Source organism: Stegodyphus dumicola, chromosome 3, assembly GCF_044657685.1.
Source record: "Stegodyphus dumicola isolate Sdum_Otavi_A_Nest chromosome 3, ASM4465768v1".
Taxonomy (NCBI): Eukaryota; Metazoa; Arthropoda; class Arachnida; order Araneae; family Eresidae; genus Stegodyphus; species Stegodyphus dumicola.
The window spans coordinates 16,422,783-16,448,862 of NC_140770.1; the positions used below are offsets into that span (position 1 = coordinate 16,422,783).

Sequence of the window (26,080 nt, forward strand, 5' to 3'; positions counted from 1 at the left end):
TGTGAATAAAAACTAAGTATTAAAGCATCTCTTTTGATTGCTGTTATTCCATACATTCATTTTGTTTTTCTTTAAACAACTTTGTTTTACACTGTTAGTTTGTTATAGTAATTTTTGTGTAATGTTCCCGTTATTCATCAGGAAAGAAATATAAACTTTTTCAGATGGTTCCATGGTTAATCTCCCCTGATTGATTGGGAGTCTATTGTATATAAGTGAAATAAATATTCATTTAATTTATAATATCAATAATAAAACTTTTTTTTTTTTTTTTTACTTAACAGAGAAAAACAAGAAATGTCAAGCAGTGCCATAATTGCCCTACACACTGAACTTATGGAAACAGGTCTTGATTTAATGGCTCGATTTACATTTGGCATGTCATCCAATGTTCCAAAGAGGTAAGAAAGCAATTTTTAATGAGTTTTTGTTATTTAATTTTAATTATATATCATAATAATGATTTTTTTTCTATGGTGGACACTAGAATTTTTAGGCTTTTGCCATTACAGAGTCCGGAATTGGTGGTCATTTTATTATAGATGCACCTAATAGGTGGCCACCATTTCCTCCTATGAAGGGACAGACTACTTTACATCCATGCCTTCTCCAGTATTCGAACCTGGGCCCTTTGGTATCACAATAGGCTTCCCTAACCATTATACTGTCTGGGTGGCTGTAGTAAAAATAACTTTTTAGTAACATAATGGAGCTTATTTGAATTTTTTAAGTCCTCACTAGTGGAAAATTGTAAGATAATTTCCACAATTAAGTGTAATGTTGTTATTTATTATATTTTGGAAAGCTAAGCAGTATTGTCCATTGTTTCATGTCTTTCATTTTGCATTCTTAAAAATGACTTCCCCCCTTTAAATCATTATACAAAGGAGTCTCTGATTTTAAAATTAAAAATCTGAAAAACAAAGATCGATAATGGAATACAAGTGGTATATTTATTTTAAAAGTTACAAGATTGTATTACTGAAGTTTTCAAATCATAGTTACAAAAGCTATAAACAAATGGCTCTGTAATCACAATATATAGCGTGTATAAATAGTGCACCAAAAGATGTAAGATCAATCAGTTCCACCCTTGAAATATGAAAGGAGGTTAACATATGCAAGAAACAAGATGAAATTATGAATTCCACTGAACAGTGTGTACTGAAATACCAGAGTTAGATCACAGTCCTATGGCAACAAGGCATAGTATTCAAACACAACTGAATGTTCTCAAGGACCTGATCTGAAAACTATTCACAAGCTCTTCGTTCAATGTCTAATGGACAGGCAGCATGGCCGATGATCTGGTAGAGAGTTTTGGTCGCAGGCAAACTGTAGTTACTCCTGAAAATGTCGCAACTGTTTCTGTAATTATTCAGCAGCATCCAAGGAAGCCTGCCCAATGAATTTCAGCAGTGGCTGATTTGAAACTTTTCACCATGCAGAAAATAACATGTTTCCATTCAAAATCTAAAGGTTACCATGCACCAGTGTCTGCCATTAACTGTTTGCGGATTTTATAACCATTATTTAGAAATTCTGTATAACGGTCTTAGAGCTTTCACAATAAATATACCACTTGCTGTATTCTTCTATTGATCTTTGTTTTCAAGATTTTTAATTTTTAAATCAGGGACTCCTTTGATAGACATCCTATATATATATATACATACACACTATTTCCTTGCATCTTTTCTCCTTAATATTTTAATACCAGGTTCTGAAAATTAAAAAAATGTTTGCATAATTTTCTCCTTCCTCAGTGTGTTCAAAGAATGAGCTGCCCTAAATTTTAGAATGAATTTATCCACATAGGCATTGTTTTCATCTTACCATCAAAGACAAATCCTCCTAAACTACCCACAGTAGGTTATGCTGAAGCTTTCCCTTCTAACTGTGGAATTTTATTCCAGGCTAATACAGGAACTGACAATCACAGCAAAGCAAACATGAACTGACATTCAGTCTATGATTTCACTGAGTCAGCTGCATATTTAACATCTCTGATTATTTATGAATGGTTTGAGGCCTAAGAAGTTACAGAGACAACAGTAAAAATGGTCAAGATTCAAGTTGCAGGAAAATAGAAATAAAGATACACTCTGTAACATAAAAAGCAGCATATGAAGAGGGAGTTATCCAAATGGTATGAAAATCTGTAAATATAATGTATTTTGTATTGAAAATGCAATCCTAACAGCATCATAGGAATTGAATGTTTTATTCAGGAAATACAGCTAGAAGAGTCCCCTCCCCCCCAAAAAAAATAATACTTTGGCCTACCTTTGGCTCTGACACAAGCTGGGGTTCAACTTATAGAATTTGCATGTCCTTCTGCAAGATTGCTTATACACATTCCAGTCAGCAAGTTAGATCAGCATAACCCAAGGGTGATCAGAGACACGTGTTCATCAGTGTTTAAATCCGATCTGTTGGGAAGAGATCTGGCAATCATGCCAGCCAGGGAGGTGTTGGAAAAGCATGAAGACAAGTGTGTTGTGTGGCTGGTCAGTATCCTAATGAAATATAATCCTAGGGATCCTTGAAGGAAAGGGCAGCAATGCAGAGCATAGAATCTCATTGGCATATTGCAATGCTTAGGTGCCACAGTTAACAACCAGAGGGGTCCAGCTATTAAATGAAATGGTACCCTTTACCACAACTCCTGTTTATGAGGTTATGTTGCCGATGACAGTAGGTAAGTATCCTGCTGTTGTTCTGGGCATCTGCAGAAACATTTTCACTGATCATTGGGACTTAGTTCGAAGCAGGACTCATTACTGGAAGCAAATGTACTCCAGTCTGTGAGAACCCAGGTCGAATGCACACGACGCCATTGCAAATGTGCCTGATGGAGTGTAGTGGTGCATGAGGAGAAGTCGTTGCTGTGGCCATTGTGACCCCCAACCCCCATTTATTGAGTCACCTATCAATTGTCATTGCAGTCACTAGTGTCCTAGTTACATGTCAAATCATTGATAATGACACAGCGGTATGTCTAATGTTAGTATTACAATATATTCTTATTAGAATGTAGGTTTCTCTTAAAGAAATAATATTGTTATAGTCACCTCTAGTTTATCCATGACTACTTTTCATTTGTTATATTTTTACTGTAACCCCATCCTTCAGAAATTAAATTGTTTTGTCAATTTCCAGACAATAAAATTAAAAAAAGGGGGTGGAATATGGTACATATCCTGATGAAATATGTAGAATTCTTATATATAAATGTATAAAACAATTTTTTTGATAACTAAAGTAGTAATTTTAGTGCTGGGGAGGGGGAGTTAGACTTGTGAGAAAAGTAATGAAATTTCATAATTTGTTTCCCAGTTTGGAATATGTACTGCAGTTTTGTCAAAAACAATTTAAAGAGGGAACAAAAAATTACAGGAATAAAAGAACTCATGCAGATTATTAGCCTGTAATTAATTAAACTTTATATAACACATTTTTTAAATCGAAATTGGATGGGAACAGCATTGTGACTTATACATAACAATTCTCATATATCCATATCAGTGAATTTGCATATCTTTTAAAACAATGTAAAACATGTAAAAATAATATAACAAATGCATGTAAGTGAGAAGACAACAAACTTTTGATATGTTGCCAATGATTTATAAATTTCAGGAAAAGGCATCTGGATATATTATGCTGTATACGTGCAGATTTCCATCCTTAAATTGCATGTCTTTAAATTTAGAAAAAGAATTGTTGAGCATAAGTAATATTTATCAGTATTATCAGCTAATGAAGAGCAAGTATCCATATTTTATTCATTTGAAATACATTTTAATGTCTCTTTGTGTGTTGGCCGTTTTTGATTTTGAAATAAGACTGCAAAATATAAAACATATGCCATTTTATCATTAATGCACACCTCAACTTTAATTTCTACAAAAGAAGACAACTATGACATTTTACAAAACCTGTTAACCTTTGCTTATCAGTCCAGAAAAAACAATATTTATATTATCCAAAAACGTTTGACTGATACTGCCTAAATTATCTAATGTTTCTGAAAGAAAGTTACAGTATTTCATTTTTCTTAATAGGGGCTAATTTTTGTACAGAGTTATAATGAGACATGTAAAATCTTTACTGGTAACTTAAAATTTTGTAGTAATCTTTAAATGAATAAAATGTTTTGAGGTTTCGCATTGCTTAGAGGTTAGTTATTATATAACATCATAATAAGACAGATTAAAGTGATTATCAATTATTTAACTTCTAAAATCTCATCCTTTTAATGACTTGTAGTAATTAATATTTTATAGTTGATTAGAAAATTTCTTTAAACTTTTTACTCTCACAGTCATATTAATATCGTACAATTCTGGATTCGTACGATTTTGTGAATAATACTGATATTCTTTTGAGTTTTCTAATTATCTTAGTAAACTTGGAATTCTTGTAGATTTTTTCTTTATTTTAGCAAACTTGATAACTAAAGTGCAATTAATAAATAAAAGACTTGATTACACATAGAGTGTAAGTTAGCATTTTCTAATGTTTTATTCTTAAATTGATGATTTTAATGTGGATTTTTTTAATTAGTTATTTGAAATAACTTTAAAAAAAGGAGGTTGTAAAATTGAAAAGAATATTTTTCTCCTGGAAAAAGAGGTCACTATGTCAATAACCTTGAACTTTGATAGATCTTTTGCATAAAATGTATGAATTTAAAGTTCACTGCCTCCTAATTGTATATGAAACTTTATGTTGAGGTGGGAGACAGAAGTATAAGGTTTGATTTGAAATTATTTGTTTTATTTTCAAACAACAAGTTACAACAACAACTTTTGTCATTTTTTCTTTTTCTATTTTTAAAGGTCTCCAGTTTCAGAATTTTTATTAGAAAAAGGCCAGAAAAGCAGTTGGCTAGTTGGAAATAAAATCATAACCATCACCACTAGTGGTTGTGGTACAAAGTCTTTTAAGCATGGTCTTTGTGAACAGTGCTATTCATCTTGTCATGACAAATGTAAAAGTATAGAATCTGGTAAGAAAATTCCTTTTTCTTTAAAATTTAGTTGTTGTAGTAATTAATTTTCACTTCATAATATTTTATTTTGAACCATAATTATAATAAACAGTCAGATTATTATCCTTTATATTTAAACATTGGCATATATACTGTGTGTGCAAATTAATTGCGACAAAGTGATATTTTTCATAATTTATATACATACCTTCATATACAATGATAATAACAAAATTAATAGAAAATATATCCTAATTTAGCAGAAATTACCTCTAGAATGTATTTTAGCATTTAGCATTGACATTGCATATATATATATATATATATATATATATTTAAACTTTTTTATCATGGAACAATGCTTTTATAGCATTCTTTAACATGTGCTCTGTCATGATCTAGCCCTTCAGGGGCTCGCTTTTGTGAGTACTTGTGTAGCAATCCTGAGGTACCCAAGCCCTTCAGGGAATCATCTTCTTGGTGAGACAGATGTCACGATCCTGGAGCTCCAGTAATCTATCCTCTTTTCCATCTCCCCTTCTCTGAGTTGAAATATTTTTCCTTGCCTTCTGTCTCGTGATTTTCCTCTTCGGAGTTTGGGGCTCATCACGAGAAACTGGAGCAGCCCTTGTCTCTAATTTTCGAATGGCGAGAAAGTGGTATAATATATAGCTGTAATAATTTTAAAATTTCATGGATGGCCCTTATATTGAGGAGTATTATAAAAATGCCTGAAGTCATACATACTTGATACAGTACAAAGTCTCTAATCTGGACCTCCATTATCTGGAATGATCTGTAATCCGAATCTCAAAGCCACAAACTTATGCATGCACGTTTTAAGCGTGCATCCGCTACGTGTGCGCGTAAAGCCAGTAAAGCGTTTACCCATGCTCGCTTCCAATAGTGAAGAAAGTAACAGAGAACGTTATTGAAAATGAAAAAATTTCGTTTTACAAGTTAGTCGATATTGTCGACACAGCAATTACAGGACTTGAACAGTGGAACAATTACAGGACAAGAACTTATGTCTGTTTATAGAGTTAAAGAGAAAGTATTAGCATAAAAAATGAAGCAACTTAAATAACTTACATTGATAGAAATGTTTACTAAAGTAAACAAATAAATATTAAGCTTTTTTGTGTGTGTGTGTGTAAATTTTGATACCCTTTAGATCATAATTGCTCTTTATTTCATAAATTACGGTTTCGTATTTTTAATTGTATAATTTCTGCATGCCATCTTACCATATTTAAATTGATAATCTATAATCCTGAAAAAACCCTAACCAGGAATCGCCAAAGTCCTGACAAGTCCGGATTATGGACTTTGTACTATACTTTGTAAAAGCAGAATGAATAATTTGCCAGTGAAGCCAGATTTAAATCCTCTCCCAAGTTGACAAACATTTCAGTAAGTCGATACAAATAAATTGCGTACGATATGTAGTCCTACTTTAAGACTTTTTTTTTTTCATTTTGAAAGCAAAAAACAATGTAGTTAAGCCAAGGAGCAGAAAGCAACTGCAATGTGTTCGAGACAAACTCTTAATTGAGAAGAAATTAGTTTTGATGTCATTATCATTTGACTAGCTAATAAATAACTTAAAATTATTATTGGCTGGTTGAGTTTCTTTTCACAAAACATCACCAACATTACGCAAAAGTCCTGTGAATTAATGTGCAACTGACATGGTCCAGAGAGGTTTAGTATAAGCAGTTTTTATTTTTAGAACACAAAGGAAAAATACTAAAATTAAAATGAAGAGTTAAGGGGCTAATGCAAATTTAAGTTTGAATTTTAATTTATATGATTTTTTATGTAAGTGTGTGTGTATCTACATATGTATGAAATCATAGCAATATCTGTCAATATTCCAAATTATTTCATACATATATACACATCCACCCACAATGGGTTGCACCATTTGATGTGATCATTGTTAATATCAACAGATTAGAGTGATAAGGCTAGTTTCTATACCAAGTGTGTAATTAAGTCATTGGTAATTGTAATAATTTTTCAGCTTGCAGTTATCAGTTTGAAGATTTGCATTATAGAAGGAAGTTTATGAGGAAAGCTGAAGTTGAATCAGCTTTTAAAATTAGTTTAAGAATGTTTATGATAGACGTAAGTATTAATGTGGTGGTCCAAAGCAATTTTATGTGGCCCATGAATACATTTATGTATTTATTGCAAAAATTTAAAGATTTTAGTTCTTTGAAGTCTGAGTTTATGTTATTTTCATTTCCATCAAAAATAAACATAAATAACTTGACAAAAAATCTGTAAATGGAACTAATTAATTAACAGTGTGGTATAAATCTTATTTGGACTTCAAGGTACAGATTTTCTTAACTTTTACTAATACTTGTCAAAAAATAACTAAGTGACAAATCTTTTTACTAAGAATAATTTCTTTCTTTGGGAATACATTTGTATGTATGCAACTTTTTTGAATCGAAAATTAATAAGGAAAGAAACACATTGACTGATGAGTGTCTACAATCAATGATGAAGATAATTTCTAGCAATCTCTCTCCAACACCACAAATTCTATCAGAATTGAAATGCCATTGTCATGTTGTAATAAGAAATAAAATAGTTAATAATTATTTACATGCAAACATATGTATTTTTATTTATACGCGAAAAAAATTTAATAAATAAGAGAAAGACTAAATTGTTTTTATTCTCAAATTTTGTCCCACAGGGTAATTTTTTCATATTCTATTTATTTTTAGTTTAAATTAAAGTTATTTAATGATTAATTAAATGTGTTAGAATTATTTGAAAGAAATGCTAGTCTAAGAATTTAACGTTTAGCTCTCGGCCCACAAGCGGCCGAGCGGTAAAGTCGCTGAACACTGGTAGTTCGGTCCGAGGTACGAATCTCATGAATGGGCTGGCTGCGTGTGCGTTTTCGTGGTTTTCCCATGTGTGATGTGTATACGAGCCAATTTCCCTTAAAAAGTCCTCTACGAAGGCATCCCTTCCCCTAGGCAGATAGCCCTAGTGTGCTTTGCCATAATTAAATAAACTAAACCAAACATTTAGCTCTCAGTATATTTAAATTACAAAGTGTACCCCAAAAAAAATTTCTGTGAATACGAAATCTGAGATTTCAGATAGAAAATAACTATAAACTTGAATTTTTCCCTTAGTGGAGTAACCAAAAAAGTCGAGTGTAACCAAGAAAATTTCTTGCAAGTACTAGACTTTAGATTTCAGATAAAAAATAACTATAAAACTAAATTTTTTCACTTAATGATAATATTACTATTGTTTGTGTATTTTTTGACAAATAATTAGTAAGTGAAATTTAAAATTTATGTAAAATATTTTTTATTTTGTTGATAAAATTTTTCAGTTTCAAAAATAAATAAAATAAAAATTCTGGCCTGTTAGCTGGTTTCAGGTTGTGCATTTGGCCTGCTTGATAGATTATGCTGCCCAGTGCAATATCTGCAATTCATAAATTTGCTGTTCAGTGCCTGCCTAAGTTTTAAATGTTTTGCCACCTCTATAATCTCCCACCCGGTGAAGCTACATTGGGTACCCCTGCTGTAGAGCAGACCAGGATTTAAAACTACTGCATTGATGCATCAAAGGGGAAAGAACCTATTAAAATGTATAGATATTATAAATAGTTGGTATTAAAGATAGTTCATTTGCTAGAGAAAAGGAGAAATTGTTGTTTGCAAATGAACATGAGAAAAATTATCCAGAATTTATTATAACAGAAACAGGAACTACAGAAAAACAGCCTTGAATAATTTATATTTATCTGAAATTATATACAGTTCTGATTATATTATTGTTGTTTAGTATTATAAATATTATTATTATTTATTATCAAAAGTGAGACATTCATATGTGTTTAAGAACTACTTTTTACACAGTGTGAAATTCTAAAATATCATGCTAACTGTTTAGTATTCTATTAATATGATTAGAAAAACATTGATAGTTGTCACTGGCAATAATAAATGCTGCTCATTAATAATAATTCGAACTCTAAAGCACAATTACAATGTTTTTTTAAAGTCTATTATAAATGCCCTTCCCTCCTGTTTCTTTATTGACTAATACATTGTATCACAATATAAGAATATTTAACAAAGTACGGTTTTTTATTTTATCTGATAATGTTGTCATATCTGCAAAATGACATTTTCTGTATCTGAGATATTTGTAATGAAAGAAAAAATATTTTTAATGGTAGTAAATGATAATATTTATTGAAACATATAATTTTTTTAAAGTAACCTTATATTATTGTAATATTTTTTATTCAAAAATTTATTTAAAAGTAAAATAATGATTATTTTAAAATTTTGTTTCAGATGAAAATGATTCCATATTTTTAGAGCATCCAATTCATGAAAGCCAACAAGAAATTTCTAGTAAAAGAGAATCAGAAAACTCCTTTTTTGAAAGGAAGCGCCATCGTTCTGCCATTCAAAGGAGGAGTACAACTCTATCTAGAGAATTGCTTACCAGTACAAAGCAAACCAAAGATGACATCCTTTTACATTACCAGAGGTTTGAATCATCAGATCCAAACAACCGGTATTAATTGTAATTTTTAAATTAATTGAACTAGTATTATGAAAACATTGTTGATTCACAAATTGTAGGATAGTGAAAGCATGGATTTAAATTTATGTATAATAAGATACAAATCATGTTTTAAAAGGTTATAAATCAAAATAATTTTTAGTAAAATTTTCATTAAATTTATGTATAATAAGATAATGTTTCAAAAGGTTCTAAGTCAAAATAATTTTCACCAAAATCATTGAAAGAGCAGTTAATCATCTTGAGCAACCTAAGAAATCATGTTGCTGTTTAATCTTAATTCCAAATGTATTAAAGTTATTTAAAAGGAAGAATGAAAATGTGTTTTTATTAATATTTTCTCTTCACAAAGATTGGGAAGATTATTAGAACATCTTCTGAGAAAACAGGACAATAAAATAGTAGTTGAAAACTTACGTATGCAGAATGGACAAACATAATTCATACTTGGGTCCTTTCATATATGTAGTGTATGTATACACATACTTGCTGCTTGCATGTCCGGCCTTGTAAAAAAGGAAAATTGTGTAATAATTTTAATGAGTCCAGTTAATATAATTTCTCCGCTACTGCTAGTAGAAGAGAGCTGTGTTTATTGCTTTTCAATGACTTCATTTGTTAATTATTAACAGATAAAATTTGAAAGACGAATACATCATCATTTGGCATGTGAAAACGCATTTTTTTTTTTTTTTTTAAATAACTGAGATTTCTGATTAAATTTGAAGCATAAATATCGTATGCTTACCTGAGTGGCAACATGTTGCTCAATTTGTTGATCAAAATTTGCATTTCTCTCAAAATATGGAACAAAAAACTTGTTCAAAATTTGGTCTTGAATACACATTTTCTGGTGGAATGCTATACATGTTCAAAATTTGGTGGTTGTAGGTTTTTTTTTTGGGGGGGGGGCAGTACAAGGAACCTACATACATATGTATTCTTCATTAAGGTTAAAATTCCATGCCAAACAAATATTAATTTAGAAGCCAAACAACAAAAATCAGCATTATATTTGCAAATTCTCACAGGACTAGTTACGATGCTTTTACTGAACCATTATCCTCCAATGATGATGATGGTTTGGTAAAACCATTGAAACTAATCCTAGAAAAATTTGCAAATATAATGCGGATTTTTGTTGTTTGACTTCTAAATTAATGTACTTTATTGTTTAATAACTAACACACACATATATATATATATGCACCATGGATTCCAAAAGTTAAGCATGCGGCGCAAATTGGCAATTTTCGAAAGTTTGCGTCAAGTTTGCTTTCAATTACACCATCAGGTCATGCAAAAACGAGGACTAAATATAAACTTTTTGACTGTTGGAAAGCTTTTGATTATCTTAAGAAATCAGAAAGGAAAAATTCAAATCTTGAAAAAAATTTTGATTAGGTAGTTCTAATTTATATATAGCGTATATTTTTGTGTATAAACCAAAATTTTTCGGAACTTTTGCCGAAGTTAAATTATGGAGTACATATACACAGTACATGCTTACAGTATATGGACATAGCCGTATTTTGACTTAATAAGGCCCTAATCTATTTGAGATATGGGGCTCTTTATATGTCTGTTATACTATGTTTTAATTTCCCCCCCCTCTTCCCCAGGAAAGTGAAGGCCCTAAGCTATAGCTTGTGTGGTCTTATACGTAAATCCTGCACTGTATGCGGATCCACTAATATTGCAAAAATTGTTATTACTTTACGCTAGTCAGACAAAGTGATAAATCATCAAATATAGCACATTTTTAGTTTATTTGAATTTACTGTTGAACAGAGCTGAATTTGTATAATAACTTAGTTTGCTTTTCTTGTCCTGCAGCCTTCTAGTCATTAGGATAATATCTATATCCTAAAGAAAAAAATTTTTTTTTTTTTTTTTTTTTTTTTTTTTATATGTTAGATAGCAAAATAAGATAGACAAGTAATAAATCTGATTAGATGAAAGCCATCATGGTGATTAGAACTATAAATATTGTGTGTGCAGGTATCACAGACCTGTGTGTATGTTTTAAAATTTTAATCTAGATCACTCTTTGCCTATTGTTTTAAACTGTGATATAAGGTTTAGAAATAGTACTTTATTAAAACCTTTCAGGAAAAGGTGTAGAATTATGGATATTTAAATCAACAAACTGAAAAGCAAATTTTTAATGTAATAATTTTCATTCTATGTAGGTCCAAATATTTTTCTCTGCAGTAGATAGTTTCTTAAAAAAAGTAAGAACTGTAGTGCATTTGAAGAATCAGAATTATCTAACATGAAAACCCGATGTAATAAATTATAATGCATTCCATAATAAGCATTCCATGGGGGGAGACTTGCATAATATTCTGATTTAATTCATTCCTGCTTTCTCGCCACTTTGTTCTGAATAAATTGTTTTTCTGTAAATATGATAATGTATTAAATTTAATAATTCTGATAAATAAAGAAGGAAAATTTTTGTTATCAAAATAAAATGAGGAAAGCTTAAAATATTTCTAAAAATTGATATTAAGAAGTTTTTGTTATATGAATTCTAGGAATTTTTGTTTTGAAATAAATGCAGATGGAAATCATTTTCAAAGACATTCTTTGAACTGTGCTTGATTAGATTGAATTTTGAAGAAGCAGAAATAAGTGTAAACTCTGAAATTATTGAAAATTAAATTTTATAATAGAAGTATTTGAAATTTTGTTTAATCCTGTTATTTTTTAAGTTAGAATTATTAGATGTTTTACATATGTCTTTCTTTGCAGTTTTCAGACTTCATATTTAAATACCGATGAAAATCACTTAAGTCATTTTCAAGCAGACTGGACTTCAGAAAGTTAGTATGTTTATTGCATTTCATAATTGAATTTGGCATTATTGTTGTTATTTTTTCATATCTCATAGTTTATAAATGCAATGCTATATTTATACTGGAAATATATTTCTCATTGACTAGTATTAGTCTTCTTTAATAAACTTTTTAGAATGTATTATTAAATTTTGCATAATTTAGAGATATTTATTTTCACAGAAAATTTTAGTCCATATAAATATGACCTCATGTTTTATCATTAAATTGTCATTGAATAATGCATTGAAAGTTTGTTATTTTGGGAGAGAAAGAAAGCAATTCTTAAATGCTTAAAAATGTCCCATTGTATATAATTACTATGTTTTTTACCTTGATAACATGAAATAATGCACATACAAACTGTGTTATTTGGCTTCATTCATGTGGATATTGCATTGTCACTAACAGTAAAGTGGCTGCTAAATACTAGAGCAACGGTTATCAAACATAAGTTTGTGGAAATGTTTCTCTAATTCAAGCAATTTTCATAGCTGAATCCTTCAAATAACTTTGGGATAAGTTGCTTTGTAAGGTTCCTTTAGGTTGATTAACCAGTTATTTTATATTTTTGATCTTTACTGTCACTTCTCCTTTCTGTTTTCCCACCAGAATGCAAATTAGTTTGCATGTATTTAAAATTAGCGATCTGGATTAAGACAGAATGTGTTCTACCTCTTGAGGCCACATTACTAGGATTGCTAGATAAGATTTTTAGTCTTTGGCCTTGCATTATGATTTTTGATAGTTGACAACCACGCTGGTTAAGTTTTGACCAGCTTCACATTAACTGATCTGAATAGCTTTTGGCTAATAGTTTATTTACTAGTTTATTAATTACTAGTTACTAATTTGTTAATTTATATATTGCATTTGAACTTACTGTTACTTTAAGTTATCTTCCCACAACTCAGCCAGCAGAAGAACAGAAGAGCAAAGTGCACCTTCTGTTCTTATTTAATTTTAAATAAAGGTTTTTTACACCCTTCTCAAATTTCAGTTGTTGCTTTAGACTTAGCAATAATTTGCTAAACATCTGGACACTTTAGGTAATTGCAAAATACACCAGTCTATATAGGTTTTATGCTTTTGTGATATACTGTGGAGTTAATTCACTGTACATGTCAGAATTTTGAATACCCATAGAAATGGTGTAATTACATTAGAACTTTTTATGGTGCAAAAATATCATATTTATTCCTGTATTTTCCGTTTTTGAACAACTTACAGCTTTTTGTATTAATTTTATTATGTGAAAATTAAGAGGGGAAAATTGCATGATTTCTAAAGGGCATGATAAAAGCATGTATTAAAAGTATTAATGGATAATTGCCAACACAATATTATTTATTTAAAGGAAGCCTACATTCCAGTAAGAATGTTTAGTAATATTAATGTTACAATTGCTGATAAGATATCTTCATTTCTACTTCCACAGCTTTTAACATACAGATCTTTTCCTGTGCAATGATCTTCAAAACCATTGAGAGAATTAAATATCCATATGTTCTTGAAACTCTTGACTATTACTGCTTTATTAATCAGAGCCCATATACCCAGAATTCACTAGCAAACCAATTAAATGGAAGTTCTTTGAATTTTTTTATGTTCTAGTAAAATTGTGTGACCCACCTGACATACTCACTGTAAAACTTTTGGAGATTGTCTTTTAATGGTTTATTCACTGATATGTCAAACAGTTGCAAAAGTGAGTAAGTCATCCTGAAATAATAACAGGAATGGTGTTTGATTTGTTACTTTTTTAATTCTATGTTTTTAATATATCCTATTATATGCCCGCAAAAGCTGTCTTTCATAGCAGTAACTTCTTATCTAGAAGAGCCAATGGGTGTTTGTAATTTCAAGCCGTTTTTTTCATTACATCCTATAACATCCAGCCTTTCTCGTGAACCTTAACTACAATATCATTAGGGAATTTTTAGTTTTGCTAGTGTCTTCTGACAATTTTTTACATCAGCAGTCACTTAATATTACTGTGGAGCACATCTTTTCAATTGTACTTTTTATGAACACGGAAGATGCTTTCGTTTGGTTTAATGTAATGTTTCTAAACATGTAAAAAATATAAGAGTTTGATCCACGTTTCCAGTATGGCCAAATCATAGTCATAATCTTTTCTTTCTTGGATCACAGACTTATGAAAGTCTAATATCTTTTCATCATAATACTTTGGTAAGCCGTTGTGCAAGTATTGTTCTTCTCCTTCATGTAAGTCTGAGTGGTCTATTCTGTGCTTGTTTTTAAATTGTTGTACTGTTTGTAAAATTTAATGCTCTTGGCTATCATCCAATGTTAAACTTTATGTAGACGATAAGTAACCATTACTAAGTCTAAAGAACAACAGAAACTTGAGAGGAATGAAAAAGACCCTTTATTTAAAACTGAACAAGAAGGCACTCCTGGTGCTTACAACTTCACCAGCATTTATGACAAGAAACTTAAAGAAGTAGATAAAATTTAAAGCTTAAATTTAAATAAACACATAGCCAAAAGCTACACAGAGCAATTTAACACAGAGTTGGCTCGAACTTAACCAGCATTCATTTCAACTGTCGGCAGTTATAGTGCAAGGCTGAAGATGGGAATTCTTATCTAAAGTAGCAAACCTAGTAATGTGACCTCAAGAAGATGCTCTATCAACAGTCTCAAAACCTCATTATAAACACACGTGAACTAATCTGCATTTTGGTAGGAAAACGGAAAGACAGAAGTGTCGATTCAAAATGTAAAATAACTGGTAATTCAAATTAAAGGAATGTCACAAATGTAATATCACATTTCTTCAGTTTATCACTTGCTTTGGTTTGCATCATCTCATGTGACATGGCTGTGCCATTATTTTGTTATTCTGTCATGTAATTTGGCACTTCACTATCAATTCCTGGAAGCTCCCCAGTTTTTGGTCTCTGAAATGTTCTTTGCTTTAATTTATCTTTATTAGTACCTCCTTTAGTTTTCTTCAATGTTGAAGAATGAAATTAGCTACAATGCCAAACTGTCAACTGTAGTAATTCAGAAGTCAACCAACAAAATGAATTAGTATTTATTCGGCGTGTTATTGTGTCTTAATTGTCTACTGTAGGTTTGACACAATTAACCTCAATGAATTTTAAAACTAACTATTAATTTTGTCATGTAGCTATAATTATTTTCTTTCATTGTGATTCTTAAAATTTGCACTATGCTGAGTTCATTGTGCATACACCTCAAAAGAAATTTCTTTGAATTATATTTTTTTATCTCAAATAAAAGTACTGTTGGGAAGCATTTACATGATGGTTTAGTCATCAGTATTGTTTTAGTTATAAGAAGTAAATGTTATTAGCTGCATTCACACTTGTGGAATAGGCTTAAGCTGTATTGGAAAAAGTAAAGCAGCACATATGTGAATATGTAGCTAATTCTGTGAAATCACCGATCGAATGTCAGTACCACTTTGCTGTGTTGGTTGGTTCTTCTAGGCATAAAGTTCAGCTGTTAGAACATTCAGACAAATTCTTTATATAAGTTTCCGTGATGTAGCAAGATTTTGTAATCTAGCACTGAGTGTTTTGAGTAAAGAAAAAAATTGCATAAATATTTTAAAAAATCTTTAGAATCTTTAAACTAGGGGGATACATGTGTAAATATGGTAATTATGCAGCTCTTTTTAAATGCATTAAAGCTTGTTATTATTTACTCCTACTCACAATTTTGTCTGTTGAAAATAAAATCTAAGTGTCATTAGATTTCCTAGTTCGTGCAGTTGCAAATGATTAATAAGTTAATCTAGAAGTTTTTTTTTTTTTTTTTTTTTCTTTTTCTAATTGCTATTTTCTATTAGATTTCTTTTAAACTCTCTTTAAAATGGAAGTAACAGAAATTTCTTTTTAATTGTATTGGCCATTGTATCATGATGAATTTGAAATAGATATGATATATGAGAAAAAATTCCCCATTTGCTTTTATTATTGAACTATTAACACCCCCCTTGATTCTCTAATGAATCAAATAATGCTTTAAAATAAAATAATCGATCAAGGTACTTGTGCCCTGTCCAATGTTCAACTCCTTTCGATTCTCCAATGATCTGTCTCCAATAATTTTTTGGTGTGTTAATACTGAAGTTAACTCTCACTGAGTATAGATTCACTGAGTTTTGATAGAATTGAATTTTGATTGCTCATTGTTGATGTTAACTCCCTGGGCACACAGCAAGAACTAAGATTTTTTATGCTCAGTGATTTCTCTCTGATTGTTTTAGATTACTTTCATTTTCAAAAACATTACTTATAAACATACACATTAATTAGACTGCATCTGTAGTGATTTAAAATCAAAATGTCAATTTTAATTTTTTTACCAACATAAATACAAACTTTTATTTTATGTTTGTGATATTTTCTGTAATCAGAAGTTAAAGAACAAACACTTAAAATAATATGTTGTATTAAATACATAATTATTATTATTGGATTACTACCAGCTCCAGCTACAGGTCCATACATAACCACACACCCTTTTTTTTTTTTTTTTTCCCTTTCTGAATCATATTAACTGAGATGCTGTTGTAACTGCTAACACTAGGAATTCTAACTAAAGTGACAGTTAATAACATCTAGAAGGGACAGTTAATATCATCTTTCTAACATCTTATCCTCATGCTGTGAAACTCTATCATCACGTAATATCTTAAAACTAACATCAAAAGAGTTCACAAAATGCAAATAATCAAATTAGATCATAATAAAAAGCCGTGTACCATCCTATGGGTTGTACTGTTGGAATCTTAAAATTTGCAAATTAAATATATACATCTTACCTGTTTTCCAAAATAAAATTCTCAAAACTTTGGATTATATTTTAAATTCCTGTACAGTTTGTTGCTATCCACAACTTCAAACCAAAGAATAATTAGATTAAACATTTTGATATTTTCTAGTGTTTATAGATACAGACATAGTATTTTTGTGTGTTAGCAGCTTGTATCAACTTTGAGAATAAACTTGCCAGAAGAACTAGAAAATTAAACAATTTTAGAAGAGAAGGTCAGCATCCAAATGCTGAGTGGTTCAAAAATGGTAACAGCCATATCCATTCTAATATATGTCGTTACAAAACCTTATACAGTGGCAAAAAGCATGTAAAAACACAATCGACTCTAAACGTATTCATGAGAGCCTGCTGACGCCAGTGTTAAAGTGGCAACTCAGACGACCTCCTCTACTCTCCTACTTCAACGCTGAGCAGAGTAAAAGTTGCTAAAGTATAGCATTCATTTTAACCATACTCCTTTTATGGCAACTTTCCCATTACAGAGCCAGATTAATTGTCACAAGAATTTTTTATTTTAAAAGTTTTGTTTGAGCTTGCTTTTATATTCTTTTCGATATTTTTCATATTTTCATTTTCAAGAAAACTGGTACTGCTTGATGTTTCATTTATAAAGTAATGTTGTGTAAATAATATATGTATGTATGTTTGTTCATACATGCATGTAATAAATACTGCAGCTTCCTACAATGTTACAGCCAAGTAATTTACAAATTCAACTTGCATTAAATTCAAGTTATCTAAGCGTATGTGGATCATATTACTTATATAACTCAGGAGGTTACTGTAATTGAAAGCATATGTCTATGAATAGCAGCTGCAGAAAAAAAGGTCAGTTAAGGACTTTAGTGAACATTATGTATATTAATAGGATATAAGGATTTATATTTATTTTGACTAACCAGTTAAGTGTATGCTTTCTTTCCTGTAAGCCTTCATTTCCCTAGTTGTCAATGTCAGAATATATAAATTTGGTAGCGCACATGAAGGAATGCAAATTCTATCAGTAGAAGAAAGGTTTAAATTCTAAGCTCTAGAAGGGAAAGTTAGAGAGAGTGGGCAAGTACTTTATCTCTGTAGCAGGAGCTTCTGATTTTGTATTTATTGCTTGTTAAAGTGGCGCAACTGCTAATATTCTGCTGCTACTAGACCCAGTTGTAGGTAACAGAATTATCTGAGCCCTGGGGAAAATTCTAATATCTTTGAATTTTAAGTTTAGTTCTTGTTAGTTGAGTTACTGCCCGAGCAAGGCACAGTTTGTTAAAGGGTTCTCTTAACCCTTATCCTGTCTGGTTCCTGCACTTACTTCAACTGTCGCACTGAAAGTTTAGCACCTAGATATTACAAGGAAAAATGTTTTGAATGTACTATGGGGAGTATTTTTACTTGATTTATTCATCATCTTTCAGGTTATAATTCACATGTACCATTTTTTAGAAAATGTTCAAATAATGAAATTATAATTAATAAATTTGTGATTTTAAAATTATTCTGATTCATTTACAGAAAAGGCTCTAAATTTTAAAGAATTTTTTTCTTTCAAAAAGAAGTTTAAAGTGAAGTATTGGAACAGTCAAATATCAATTTATGAAGTTTGACTTGGTAGCATAAACTAGGTCCAAACTCCTGACTGACTTGGAGCGAATTATCACTTCATCTGAAAAGAACTACAAAGTCTTAAGAAGGTTTTAAAACAAACCTTTTATTAAAACAGAACTAGAACGTAAATGCACCTTAACAGGATTTCATCCAACAACTTGTATTTAACAGCATATCATCCAACCAGTGACGAGATAACTTAAAATAACAGTCAATTAAAAACTTTAAGTAAGCTAGTAGCCAAAGACTACATTATTTAGTTTGATGCGATATTGGCTCACAAACCTAACCGACACAGATATTCAAATATCGACAGCAAATAATGCAAAATCGAGAAATTCAGGCTATCAGAACTGGGAGAAATGTAATGTGCATGCACACAGGCAGAAACTCGCTCTGTTTAAGATCTAACAACCTCAGTTTAAATACTCAGTCTAATTTGCATTCTGGTGAGGAAACAGAAGGGAGAAGTGACATTAAAGATCTAAATAATAAAATAACTGGTTAATGAAAAGTAATAGTAATTTTATAAATTTGATCTCTTATCTAAGTTTTTGGTTTTTATCCAAGTATCATACACAGTGAATATTTTCCAGTATTATTCTTTTATTAATTCTTTTATCAGACAAAGGCAGAGAAGATAAAAGTAACCACCTCTGTAGCTGCTGGTGCTCAAGTTGGGCAGAAGTCCACATACGTAGACCAACAGGAAACACTTCATGGATGATGAAAATGCAGAATCATCTCTTTTTGCCGTCAGTTGTTCCAGTAAGTTATGTAATGTATATATACATCATAGATATAAAACATTAAATTGCAATAGTATACATAATTTTCTAAAAACCCATGTAAAAAGTTGTAATTTTTATATACTGCAGTCTTTCGACTTGGCCGTAGTTAAACCACAGAAAACGATAGAAGATTAATCTTAATCAGAATCTTTATATCTTGTTATGAAGCTTATACATCCTCCTATACACCAGCGGCCGAGCAGTAAAATCGCTGATCACTGGTAGTTCGGTTCGAGGTTCGAATCCCGCGAGCGGGCTGGCTCCATGGGCGTTTTCGTGTTTTTCCCCATGTGTAACTTGTATATGAGCCAGTTTCCCTTAGCATGTCCTCCATGAAGGCATCCCTACCCTTAGGCAGATAGCCCTAGTGTGCTTTGCCGTAATCTCAATAAACCAACCCAAACCAAACCTCCCATCCCCAGAGTTTAGATATACATGCCAGTATATATGTACTTTGTGATGCAGCAATATTTATGTGGAGTAAAATACATATTGCTATCATTCACATTAAGTGTACGCTACATAAATATTACTGTGATTCATACTCATATTAAAGTTGAAAATATGAAAAAAATGTGTTAATTAATGCTCCTGTAAATCAGTTTTTTCCCTGTTTCCTTACGTGCAGTATTGAAATGTAAAAGCCTTAAAACAAAAGTCATTCTGTTTTATAGATCTGCTTTATACTTGTATATCAATTTAGCTTTATTTTTCTGTGAAAAAATTCGGCCAGCTTGATAAAAATCTTCTGGAAAATGCATATTAGTTTATTATATCAAAGCCTAAACTACTTCATAATTTTTTTTCTTTTCTTTTTCCTTTTCTTTTCTTTTCTTTTTTTTTTTTTTTACTTTCCAGGAACTCCCTTTCCGATATAAATGTTTTCTGCATGCAGTTATTAGTATTAAATGATATTTTGAAGATTCTGACTATGGCTGACTTTTAAATATTAACAGGATTTTTAAACCGAAGCATTCAGCTGCAGTTTAAACATGTCTTGAAGCTTAAAGGATGCTAACATTGTCACTATGCAGTTATTCACACTAATAGCAACAGATTTGAAACTTGTTGGATAAAAGGGATTGGGTTAAAAAGACCTATATTATAATACTAAAATGGAAGAAGCAAAACCAAATTCTACTGGTAAACTTTTTTTAGTCTAATAATCATGTTGGGTTGGATTTATAAAGTGAATGACCTAGAGGAGCTTGATATGTTAAAGGTTCCTTCAAGAAAGGTATAGATAATGCATAAGGCCAATACAGCATTTTAACAAAAACGAAAGAATTGTAAATGAAATTTTAGCCTTGCACATTTTTAGTAAAATGCTCTAGAAAGTATTAAAATATGTTTTTCAGCTGATGTCTTTTATTTTATAGCAGAAGCATTCACTTTTTATGAATATGATCAATGTATTGAGAGTTGCATAAAATAAATAAATAAATAATTTTGAATTAAAGAAATTAAACTTTGTTATTTACCTAACAAGCGTTGCAACTAGTTAAAAAAAAAAAAAAAAATGAATCTTAGAATCTGTCTGTTTTTCATGATTGATGTTAAAATCTATCAGTTTATAAAAATAAATTATAAATTCAACTCGTAAATTTCCATGTATTAAAGGTAAAATACTTATTCTTTTCTAGTGCTTTGGAATTAGTATTGAAATGATTTAAAATTGCATATGTATTGGAAAATATTTTAATTTTAATGTATTTTGAGCTAATTTTTAAGAACTTTCAAAAACTAAGAATTAAATGCTAAGGGAAAATCCCCATCTTTAACTGCAGGGAAATTCCTTTATAGTCCACTGTTAAGACAACTGCCATTGTATTTCCATTGACAAAGCAGTGTATCCGCAGAAAACTAATGTTTCATTCATTGTAGAGGAAAAACAAGTTTGACCCCCACCCCAAATCTTAATTGGTGGAAAACGCAAAAAACTGTTTTCTCACATGACCACGGAAGCTGACTTCTCGCAGCACACTGACTAGAAGCCTTTTATCTCCTTTCTCCCCTCAAGCCAGTTGTAGACAGATTCCCCTATCTCTGTCTATAGCTTCACCCTACTTCTTAGCTCTGTCAATCAACAAAAGACTGAAGTTACAGTTAGACTGAAGAATTGTACTTAGGGTTATTAGAACTTTAAACCTTCATTTTCTTTAAATTCCTTGGTCACTTAATACAGCAATTAAATTCTTTAATACTATTAAATAATTTTAATGCATGATGTAAGACCAAGTTATACACTATGTGTATAAAAGTCATGGCCTTTATTTTTGCAACTGTTGAAATGAGGCTGTATACTTTAAGTTATAGTACAGTCAAAAGTCGTTAATTCGGACACCCATAATCTGGAATGATCTATAATCCGGACCTCAAAGCTAAAAACTGTTTGCACATGCACCGCATTGACACATGCGCATAGGCATATATGCGTGCGCGTAAGACCTTTATGACTGCGCATATACGTGTGCGCAAGCGCAGAATGTGTTTTCACGTGCACGTTTAATGTATAACGGACAGTATAAGCTAAAATTATCTAATTATCTATTTCAGTTAATGCTATGATGATAGCGTTGTTCCTTAATCTTCGAAGTGGATCCAGCTTATTATTTTTTTCAAACTGTAAGAGCAATTTTAGAAAAGTAAACTTGAACTTTCGATTATGTCAAATAGAATTTCCGATGCTGAAGCTCCCAAAGGATCTACAAAACGAAAGTATGTTTCGATGTCCATCAAACAAAAAGTGGAATTGCTGCAAAAAATGGATAAAGACATGAAGAAAGTGACAGAGAGGTTAGTGAAAACGAAAAAATTTCGATTGACAAGTTAGTCGGTATTCTCGGCACGGCAATTACGGGACTTGAACAGTGGAACTTTGTAACTTAACAAGAAATTATGTCTGTTTATATAATTAAAGAGAAAGTATTATCACATAAAACAGACACTTAAACAACTTACATTGAAAGAAATGTTTAATCAAGTAAACAAATAATATTAAGCTTTTTTTTTTTTTTTTTTTTTTTGTAAATTTTGATACCCTTTAGATCATAATTGTTCTTTATTTCATAAATTAAGGTTTCATATTTTTAATTTTAGAATTTCTGCATGCCATCTTATGAGATTTAAACTGATGATCGATAATTCGGAATCGCCGAAGTCCCGACGAGTCCGGATTAATGACTTTTGACTGTACTTAAATTTGTATGTAACTAAAAATAAAATAACTTAGAAAAATGTCTCTGATGTTAGCGTGCAAAACTTTTAGAGATATTGTTCACTAGGGTTTTTTAATTGTAGACAATTTCTTATTACAAGAATAGCTTATAGGCTTACACACACGTATACAGCGATAGCCCAGATGGTACTATCATTGGGTTTCGGCATGTGTTTGGCTTCTCTTTGACAGATGGCAGGTGAAATGTGGCAGTTGCGTAACGGAAAAGTACAAAATTTATGGAAAATTTCACAAACAGAAACAGTATAATGGGAAAGTAAAAAAAATTGAGCTAATTGCAAAGCAGTTCTTTAAGTAAAATAATCACTCCATGTATTCTTTTGAATAGAAAGAAAAATTTAAGGTGGAAAGGTATTTTTTAGTAATCAAAACATTTTATTTTAGAAACTGATAGGAAAAAAAATCTTTTATTCATTAGAAGATCAGCTGATAAAAATATCGGCAACAACAGAAAATAACAACATAACGATGCTGAACAAGATGTCGCCTTTCTTTCAGTGTATAATATCAAGTCAAACCCAACTTGATAAATTCCTTTTAGTTTATTCTCATATAGACATCTTATTTGTGCAATAATATATATAACTGTTCTTCAAACAAAGTTAAACAAAAAGTATATATTGTTTCAAACTATTGTAGTTAGGCATTCTGTTAATAGCTATATAAAAAGAAACTAAAATTCACACTCCATACCTCACTAGCTTCTTCTCCATGACTCTCAGTGAGCTCATTGGCTAAAAGTGGAAAAATGTATGACACAGTGCCATTTATATATCTATGATAATTGTAATTTAAAAATGCATTATTATTATCAACTGCATTTTTGTTGTTAATGGTCCATTAACTGATTTTGGAAGAATCACCAAAAATTAACAAATTAAATTACAGTAGTGTTTTTGTAAAAAAAAAAAAAAAAAAAAAAAAAAAAAAAAAAAAAAAAGTAAGTAGGGGACCTTTACTTGTAAAATTTTCATCTATTTGATAGTGCAAAATTTGGATGTAATCTGATCATTAAATAAGGAACCTTGTGTAACTGTAAAAAGTGAAACTTCATTAAAGTGGTACAAGTAACCTGTATTGAATTTTGAAAAATTTACTTTGGAATGTTGCATATATGTAGGCATGCAAGATTTAAAGAAAATCAATACTTTAAAAGTGGATTAAAAATTGATTTTGGAATTTGACTCATGCAGAGAAACCAAGTTAAATAAAACATTGTAAATACATTATCAGGTTAATATTGTAGTTTAATTTTTAACTGAATTTGTGTTCCTTTTTTATTTATGTTTTTAATTAAAATTTTCAGGACATTCCTTTGTCTGTTCTTACTTCCTTGGTGTTGCCTCAAAAGATTGAAGATCAAGATGCAGATGACTACTTTCTGTCATCAACTGAAGATGATGTTTTGGCAGCAGAATCTGAACTCAGTAATTTTTTCCCACTTTATTACTTGTATTATAATTTAAATAAAAATTAAAATATAACTTTTTCGTTGTATGTTTTCTACATATCATAGCCAAAATTTCTTTGTTATGTATTTTTAGTTTTTTTTTGGGGGGGGGGAGGATAAGAAAAATGCATTTATGAGAATTTTAATGGTGAAAGAAAGGAAGCTATTGAAATTATGATGAAAAAGAGAAGGAAGCTACCAAATAACACCTACTAATGTGTAATATTATAACTTGCAATAATCATTTATTTTGATTAATTTTTTTATATATTAAATATATTTTATGGAAATTATGTGTGAAATATGACATTAGATAAATGTCCACCATTTTTCTCGATACAGAGATTGGCTCTTTTTAACATGTTTTCCATTACACCACATAATGTTTCAGGTTAGGATTTTGCTCTGCCATTAGCTGCAAAAAGTTTTCAATCATTGTTCTGTAAGAAGCTCCGAAAATTTTTTCCGGTGTTCCATCCTCATTCTTGAAGAAATATGAGCCAATAACTCTATTGGCCATAACACCGCACCAAACAGTACACTTGAATTAAAATATTGCCATTATTTATCCTGTGTCATAACAATTAATCATTGACAAGAATAGAAAAACTTCGATAATTTTAACGCATTGTTTTGTACTGTGCGGTTCCATAATAAATTTCCAAGAATTCACTTATAACCTACAAAAAGAAGAAAAAAAAAAAAAAAAATTATATCAAAAAATAAAACAGTTATTTGTGTTTAACATTGGTAAGTCTTATTTGGCCCAAACTGTATATACATAAGCACTCTACCAAGGTACTTTGAACATGACCTTTTTGTTGTTGTAAAGCTCTCCAAATCTGCCAAGTCGACACTGTATTCGATGTAGCATTTTTTTGAGTAATAAATGTTATTTAGATACTACGAATTGAATATTTCGCCTTGATTTTAGCTTCTGTGTTTGTGATTGCAATGTTTATATTTTAATTATGTATCGGTTTTCCTTAGAAGTTTCCTGTGATAGAGGTGGCATAGAAATATGTCCCAAATCTAATCCTCCAATGCGACGCACAAATTCCAGTCCTGATATGAATACTAGTTGGTCTAATTTTCAACCTTTAATGCAAGAAGAAAGAAAGGAAAGCTTTGAAAGTTCTGTGGAATCAAATCAAGATCAACTTGAAAATTTAACAATAGGCAATACGACAGAGTTTCCATCTAAAAAGGATGGTATGTTGATTCCTTATTTATATAAATTTTCATTTATCTTGCTTTTACTAACATATAAACTAAGTTTAAATTCACAAATTTATACAAATTGTTATGGCATGTGTGTTAAACCTATTTGTTGATCTTAAGAAATATTACATCATTATTTTGATTTTTCATGCATGATATGTATCCATGAAAACGTCCCTCCTCGTAGGCAGATGGCTGTCATCGCTTTACCCTATTCAAATAACCTAATCTAACATAACCTCAGACAGCTGGAAAATTCCTTTTTTTTTTTTAAATTGTTAGTTTTATTTCTCATTACTTGATTATGTTATATCTATATTTTGGAATATTGTAACTTATTCCGTGTGAGATATTAAAGCCCTTCCCTTTTTTCCCTTGTAAGATTGTTTTGTTAATCCAAGATTTCCAGTTAAAAAAAGTGGATTCATTCAACAATAAACTCCTAGTGTCAAATGGCAAAGAGAATGCCATTGTGAAATTAAAAATTAGGAATAAGTTTTTACTCCTGAAGAAGAGGGACCTGTATCAGAT

At 30.5% G+C, this 26,080-nt stretch overlaps 1 protein-coding gene across 4 annotated transcripts in view; it reads left to right on the forward strand.

The window, feature by feature from the left end:
- gig (TSC complex subunit tuberin) overlaps nt 1–26,080 on the forward strand; it is a 148,213-nt gene that overhangs the window by 93,858 nt on the left and 28,275 nt on the right. For 3 of the 4 annotated variants that reach the window (XM_085812599.1, XM_085812600.1, XM_085812602.1), the window contains 7 exons: nt 285–401; nt 4,845–5,014; nt 9,343–9,568; nt 12,335–12,405; nt 19,475–19,617; nt 24,185–24,305; nt 25,319–25,540. In XM_085812599.1, coding sequence (XP_085668725.1) covers nt 285–401; nt 4,845–5,014; nt 9,343–9,568; nt 12,335–12,405; nt 19,475–19,617; nt 24,185–24,305; nt 25,319–25,540 — 1,070 coding nt within the window. The remainder of the gene's footprint in view (nt 1–284; nt 402–4,844; nt 5,015–9,342; nt 9,569–12,334; nt 12,406–19,474; nt 19,618–24,184; nt 24,306–25,318; nt 25,541–26,080) is intronic. The other variant, XM_085812601.1, reaches the window with a different exon arrangement.